Source organism: Carlito syrichta, unplaced genomic scaffold (assembly GCF_000164805.1).
Source record: "Carlito syrichta isolate Samal-C Ts95f unplaced genomic scaffold, Tarsius_syrichta-2.0.1 Scaffold287994, whole genome shotgun sequence".
Lineage (NCBI taxonomy): Eukaryota > Metazoa > Chordata > Mammalia > Primates > Tarsiidae > Carlito > Carlito syrichta.
Window position 1 is genome coordinate 37,263 of NW_007232090.1, and position 7,350 is coordinate 44,612.

The 7,350-nt window shown below is 55.5% G+C and overlaps 1 protein-coding gene across 1 annotated transcript in view; it reads left to right on the forward strand.

The window, feature by feature from the left end:
* RAB3D (RAB3D, member RAS oncogene family) overlaps positions 1 to 5,249 on the forward strand; it is a 12,695-nt gene extending 7,446 nt beyond the window's left edge. Inside the window, exons 2-5 of the mRNA XM_008053257.2 lie at positions 1,647 to 1,926; positions 2,901 to 3,019; positions 3,103 to 3,227; positions 5,017 to 5,249. Coding sequence (XP_008051448.1) covers positions 1,699 to 1,926; positions 2,901 to 3,019; positions 3,103 to 3,227; positions 5,017 to 5,204 — 660 coding nt within the window. The 5' untranslated portion in view covers positions 1,647 to 1,698 and the 3' untranslated portion in view covers positions 5,205 to 5,249. The remainder of the gene's footprint in view (positions 1 to 1,646; positions 1,927 to 2,900; positions 3,020 to 3,102; positions 3,228 to 5,016) is intronic.
* Positions 5,250 to 7,350: the final 2,101 nt, after the last annotated feature.

Here is a 7,350-nt window from a genome sequence, read left to right on the forward strand (position 1 = left end):
CGAGTCTCCGGCCTGGCGGCCCTGCCCGGCGTGAAGGTTTCCTGCCTCCCCAAACTCGTTCTCCCGGAACACCGGGTGGGGCCGGCTGGATCCCCGTTTAAAATGGAAGAAACCCCAAAGGCGATTGAGAAATAGCTTTGTCAGGGTGTCCTCTGCCCGCGTGCCCTCCCTTCGTGCCTGTGCCCTTCAGGGAGCAACCACAGATGGCTGGGGAAACTGAGGCCTGGGGAGGGAAAAGGGTGGAGGGGGCATCCTGCACCCAGATGAAGCAGCATGTTGGAGTGTGGGCAGATTGCTTGGAGAGGAAGGCCCAGGCTGTGAGGCGGTGGGGTTTGCTGGGACCGTTTCCTTGGATTTGAGGACTCAGTCCTGCCTCCGTGGGCTTGGGCCAGTGAGTCAGCCGTGGCCGGGAGGGTGGCAGGCCCAGCCCCTTTGACAAATAGGAAAGGGCAGGGAATTGACACCTGGACTGCATCCCCAGAAGCCCCCCTCGCCTTGGGGGTCACAGAAGGGGTTAAACTGGGTTGGGGCAGGGCAGGCATCCCAGGGGCAGACGCCTGCCAAAGTCAACACCTAGGCCCTGGAGGGGCTCCATCCAGCTGGCAGCCCCCCCAGCTCACACCTGGGCCACGCCAGCTGCTCCCACTGGGGCAAAGTCCACACCTGCAGAGCCTGGTTCCTCAGCGGCCAGAGGAAGCACCCTGTGTGCCCCCCTCCCCTCCGCCTTGCATTTGAACCCCTTGCTAAGCCTCTGGGCTGCAAGACAGAAAGGGCCTCCCGCCCCCACCACAGTAAACACTCTCGCCAGAGGGTGTGAAGATTAAACAGCCGTCACGATTATTGTGCACCAACTACAGGCCAGGCTCTGTCTTATGACCGTTATGTGCGTCAGTAACCTCCCACTGGAAGGAATGTGACCGTCCGCCTCAGGGGTGGGCTTTTTTCTGTCTTCTTCACAGCCCTGTCTTCAGGGAGTACAGATTAGACACTCAAGTAGTGTTTGTTGAATGAATAAAGACTCATGGTGGCTCATGCCTATCATCCCAGCACTTTGGGAGGCTGAGGCGAAAGGATTGCCTGAGCCCAGGGGTTTGAGACCAGCCTCGGCAACTTGGCGAGACTTCATCCCTACAATAAATCAAGGAAAATTAACCAGGCATGGTGGTGCACGCCTGTAGTTCCAGTTACTTGGGAGCCTGAGGTGGAAAGATTGCCTGAGCCCAGTAGGTCGAGACTGTGGTGGTCATGAGCATGCCACTGCACTCCATCCCAGGTGACAGAGTGAGACTCTGACTCAAAAAAAAAAAAAGAAAGAAGCTCGAGTCAGGCATGGTATCTCATGCCTGTCATCCCAGCACTTTGGGAGGGTGAGGCAGGAGAATCGCTTGAGGCCAGGAGTTCAGGGCCAGTCTGGGCAACATAGTGAGACCCCATCGAAGGAAGAAAGGAAGGAAGGAAAAGATACTCTTTCAGACAGGGAATATGACGAACATTCCATTTGTCAGAAGGGAATATTGAGGTCCAGCGAGATCAAGCAATGCTTCCAGGGTCACTTGACTTCGAAGTGGCAGGACCGGGATTTGAACCCAGGCCTGGTTTGTGCCCCAGAGCTGTTACCATTCTTGGATTCCCCTGCAGGTCCCCAGGCATCCCCATCTGAGGACTTCAGGCCTCCCCCCGCCCCAGACTCCTGCCAAGATGGCCTCCGCCGGAGAGCCTCCCGCGGGCCCCCGGGATGCAGCCGATCAGAACTTCGACTACATGTTCAAGCTGCTCCTGATTGGCAACAGCAGCGTGGGCAAGACGTCGTTCCTGTTCCGCTACGCCGACGACTCCTTCACGCCCGCCTTTGTCAGCACCGTGGGCATCGACTTCAAGGTCAAGACCGTCTACCGCCATGACAAGAGGATCAAGCTGCAGATCTGGGTGGGCCAGGCGGTGGTCTGTGGGTCTGGGGTGGGCGAGGGGGTCCCTCCAGGGAAGTTCGCCTGAGGTCTCAGGCTGCGGGGAGGGTTCCCAGGTGAGGCAGAGTGGTCCAGAGCTGGGAAGGGTCGGGGCAGGTGTGGCGAGTGGGTGTGGTCTATGAGGTGAATTTATCAGGAGGAGGGGGACACGCCCCACCCGGGGGGTTCCCATGAGGGTACAGTACTAGCCCAAGGCATGTTCAGGGTGCTGGTGGCATCCAGTGCTGTGGTTCAGGCCTGTAATCTTGGGAGGCCGAGGGGGGAGAATCATTTGAGGCCTGGAGTTTAAGACCAGCCTGGGCAACATAGCCAGGCCCCGTCTCTACCAAAAAAACATACAAAATGAGTGGGGTGTGGTGGTACATGTCTGGGTCCCAGCTACTCGGAAGGCTGAGGGGAGAGGATTGCCTGAGCCCAGGAGGTTGAGGCTGATCGTGTCCCTGCATTCCCAGGTGAAAAAAAAGTGCTGGTGACCATCTCAGGGGTAAACCCAGGGAGCCCCGTTGAGCCCGACTGGTCTTTAGAGCTACACCCACCCCTCCCAACCCAGCTGCTGGTAATGATCATCATGGTAACCAGTGCACCGAGGTGTCCTATCAGGGTGGTCCCCTCTGGCCCAGGTGGCACTTGGTGGTGGTCATTAAGTTGGTTCTTGGAGATGAGGCCCAAGGGCTCATAAGTCTGGGAGAAGCCACTTACCCCTCAGACGGGGAACCCCTCAAGGGCACAGCCATGTATCTCCCCCATCAGACTGAGGGGTCCCTTGAGAATGAGAGCATGCCTCCCCCCTCAGACTGGGCCTGTGTAGACAAGGCTGTGCCTCCGCCATCAGACGGGGGCTGCAAGCATATGGAAGGGCCTCTCTCAGACAGGGCCCTGAAAAGGCGGGGTGGGAACAGGGTGGCTTCTGGCCATCTGACACGGCTGTTTGCCTAGGACACGGCGGGCCAGGAGCGCTACCGTACGATCACCACGGCCTACTACCGCGGTGCCATGGGCTTCCTGCTCATGTACGATGTCGCCAACCAAGAGTCCTTTGCTGCCGTGCAGGACTGGTGAGTGCTTGCTGACCGCTGACCCCCAACCTTTGCCCTCTCTCCTGACCTCCCACCCCGGCTCATGGCTGGCAACCCCACAGGGCCACGCAGATCAAAACCTACTCCTGGGACAACGCCCAGGTCATCCTCGTGGGGAACAAGTGTGACCTGGAGGACGAGCGTGTCGTGCCTGCCGAGGATGGCCGGAGGCTTGCCGACGACCTTGGTGAGTGCCCGACCCGGACCCCAGGCCCTGGATCTCCCAGAACCAAAGCCCCGTCTGCACCCTCAGGTCTCAGATCCAGCCCCAGTCACCAGCCCTTTGAGGCTCTGCCCAGAAACGGCCTGTGTGTGCCACCTTTACCTTTTAATTGAGGGGACCCATCACAGGAACCCCCACCCCGCAGCCGTGCCCTGAGAACCTAGCAAAACCACTTCCGGCAATGTATCCTGCAGGTACCCTCACCCACGGGGGAAGTGTTTTCTACGACGTGTGAGAGCTCAGCCTTGGCCTGCCTCTAGATGGCTCACAGAGGGAGACCAACTAAACAAAAAGTGTGCTCACATGGTCACCCAGTGACTTGGGAGGCTGAGGCAGGAGGGTTGCATGAGCCCAGGAGTTTGAGACCAGCCTAGACAACATAGCGTGGCCCTGTCTCTACAAAAGCTTTTTGAAATATTAGCTGGGCATGGTGGCATGTGCTTAGAGTTCTAGCTACTTGGGAGGCCGAGATGGAAGAATTCCTTGAGTCCCAGAGGTCGAGGCTATGGTGAGCTATGATTGCACTACTGCACTCCAGCTTGAGCAACAAAGAGAGACCCTGACTCTAAAAAATAAAGAAATAAAGTGTATTCACTTGGTGGAATACTATGCAGCTGTGGAAAAGGAAGACACTCTTGTTTCCATTCTCATGTGGCAAGATCTCTGGGATATGGGGTTAAGTGGAAAAGTCAAACTTCAGAAGAGCAGATATGCCGGATATTTCTAGTCTTGGGTCACCCGTCCTTTTTTTTTTTTTTTTTTTTGAGTTGAAGTCTCACTCTGTCGCCCAGGCTGGAGTGCAGTGGCACACTCATGGTCACTGCAGCCTCGACCTGCTGGGCTCAGGCGATTCTTCTGCCTCAGTCTTCCAAGTAGCTGGAACCACGGGTGTGCGCCATCTCACCCAGCTAATTCTTTAATTTTATTTTATCGTGGAGACAAGGTCTCGCCAGGTAACCCAGGCTGGTCTTGAATCCCTGGGCTCAGGCAATCCTCTGGCCTCTGCCTCCCAAAGTGCCACGACTATAGGTGTGAATCACTGCGCCTGGCCAGACCTCTTCTTAAAGGGCCAGAGAGGAAATATTTTTGGGTATACATTCTCTGTGGCCATTGCTTAGCTTTGCTTGAGCATCACCAGCAACAACACATAAATGAATGGGTGAGACCATCTGCCAATGAAACATTTACAAAGGCAGTCAATGACCAGATTTGGCCTGTCAGTCCCTGCATTCACATACAAATACGGTGAGAGTCAGAAAGTTTCTTTATTTTTGAGTCGGGGTCTCACTCTGTTGCCCAGGCTGGAGTGCAGTGGCATGATCATGGCTCACCAAAGCCTTGATCTCCTGGGCTCAGGCGATCCTCCCACTTCAACCTCCTGAGTAGCTGGGACTACAGGAACATGCCACCACGCCTGGCTCATATTTTGATCTTTTTGTAGAGATGAGGTCTCATTATGTTGCCCAGCCTGGTCTCAAACTCCTGGGCCCAAGCAATCCATCCATCTCAGCCTCTCAAAGTGCTGGGATTACAGGCGTGAGCCACTGTGCTTGATGGCTGCCATTTTTATCAGCAGCAGCAACAGCAACATAGGTGTTCCCACTTACAGGTGAGCAAACTGAGGCTGGGAGCGGCAATGGCACTCAGCCAGGATCCAACAGTAGTATCTAGGGCAGAACTGGGCTCGGAGCCTGCGATGCGGCAACCCAGGCCCTGCCTCAGGGGTCTCACAAGCCACCTTCTGTCCGTCCAGGTTTCGAGTTCTTCGAGGCCAGCGCCAAAGAGAACATCAACGTGAAGCAGGTCTTTGAGCGCCTGGTGGACATCATCTGTGAGAAGATGACAGAGTCACTGGAACCTAGCCCCAGTTCAGGCAGCAATGGGAAAGGCCCAGCCTTGGGGGATGCCCCGCCCCCCCAGGCCAGCAGCTGTAGCTGCTAAAGATGGCCCCTGGCCCCCCACCCCTCCTGCCTCTGCAGGGACTGTCTCCAAGCTCAGGGCAACCCCTTCCCTCCCGCCAGCCGCCCCCCACTCCTGCATGGCTCACTCCTTCATGCACAGGCTGCAGACCTGGGACAGAGCCCTGCATTGCCAGCAGGGCCTGGGGACGGGATGTGCATGAGCTTGCTGCTTCTCAGGGTGTGTGAAGAGGGTGGCCATGGGCGGCGTGCCCCCACCCCCACCTGATGCCTTCTGGGTCAGAACCACTTTCCAGACCATCCTGCATTGGGCGTGGGATTCATGAGCTGCCCTGGATGGTTGATATTCTCCCGTGTGCTGAGTGGGTTCTCAAGTTCATCTCGGGAGGTGAGGAAGGCCACTTCTCTTTCTCAGGTCCCACTGTCTGTTCCCTGAGCCCGCCCCTGGAACATGGTGGTGTAGGCCCCCGTAGATCCTCTACCTGTGAAAGTAGTATTAAGACAGCTTTGACCAGGCGCAGTGGCTCACGCCTATCATCCCAGCACTTTGAGAGGCTGAGTCAGGAGGATCACTTGAGGCCAGGAATTCAAGACCAGCCTGGGCAACATAGTGAGATGCTCATCTCTCTATGAAAAAAAAAAATGAAACCAAAGGCTGTGGTTCGTTCCCCCCACCCCAGCTCCAAGGGGGACCAAAAGGCAAGGGAAAAAAGCGGCTTTTCCCATACTAGAAGGGGTAAGGGGTCAAGGACTCAGGAGTTCTAGAAGTGCCTTCCAAGCTTCCCGAGAGCCCACGTCACCCATGACCCAGCCACTGTTTTGCTGTATTTGCTATGTCTCCGACCTGGGTTGAATTCTGGAGCTCTGGGCTGTATCCGGCAGGGCAGGGATTCGCCTAACCCCAAGCTCCCTGCCAGGGGCTCACCTCCAAGCCAAGGCCCAGGGCCCTCCCACCCAGCTCTGTTTGGCTGCTTGAGTTTTAAGCAAGATCTTTCCAAATTGCACATCCTGCTAGAAAGGAAATTGGGCAACGTTCCCACAGCCTGCATTCACTGGCGACTTCCCAGTATGACAACCTGGACTTCTAGACTCAGGGACCCTTGAAGACCTCATGACCATTTCTCGAGCCGTGTCCTCGACAGGCCCGGGTGATGGAATGTGTTTTTCCAATGGGGAAAACTTCTAAGGGACGCTTTGTGGTTGTGCAGAAGGGGTGAGAAGGCCAGTCGTGTGACCTGCCATCTCTGCGTATTTCATGGAGACAGCTTGGGAGTGGCGGATCCTTCTGCTGACGAGGCGTGGGCTGTGGTCAGTGTCGGGAGTCCACAAAGCCGGCATCCCCACCTGCCAGCATGCAGGTTACGTGCAGTTTGGTGATCGGTCTCTTGACCCCCCACTTCCAGCTCAGTGGCTCTTCCTGGCCACCAGAGTCCAATCTCCAGTGGCATGGCACCTTTCTGCCACAGAACACCAACTGACACCCCACAATATGACCAACACTGTGAGAATGGCTAAGCGGATGGTTTATATTCCCATTTTCCTGAATCCATATCAAGGGCTTTGTCCATTCCCCCATCCCCTGCAGGCTTAAGAGCTCAGACTCCTCCTGGGGCTCTGTGAGGGAGAAGGCCTGGTTCAAGTTTGAGTTTATTTCTAGGGACCCCATTTATGTCCTACTAGAGGCTGCTCTTAGAACTTCAAAGTGGGACAGGCGCAATGGTGCATACCTGAAATCCCAGCACTTTGGGAGGCCAAGGCAGAAGGACTGCTTGAGCCCGGGAGTTTGAGACCAGCCTGGGCACCATACTGAGATCTCATCTCTACAAAAATTAGCTGGGCATGGTGGTGACACCTATAGTCCCAGCTACTTGGGAGGCTGAGGCAAGATGATTGCTTGAGCACAGAAGGTCCAGGCTGCGATGAGCCAAGATTGCGCCACTGCGCTCCAGCCTGGGTGACAGAGTAAGACTTTGTCTCTCAAAAAGCAAAAACAAAACAAAACTTCAATGAGGATTACTTTGTATACTAACAAATTAGATGACCAAGATGAAATGGGAAAAGTTCCTATAAACATACAAAGTGAGGGTATCTAAGTATTTGGGGTGGGAGCCCATTTTTTTTTTTTTTTTAGTTGCTTTAACATTAAAGTCAGATTAAAGCATCTAAAA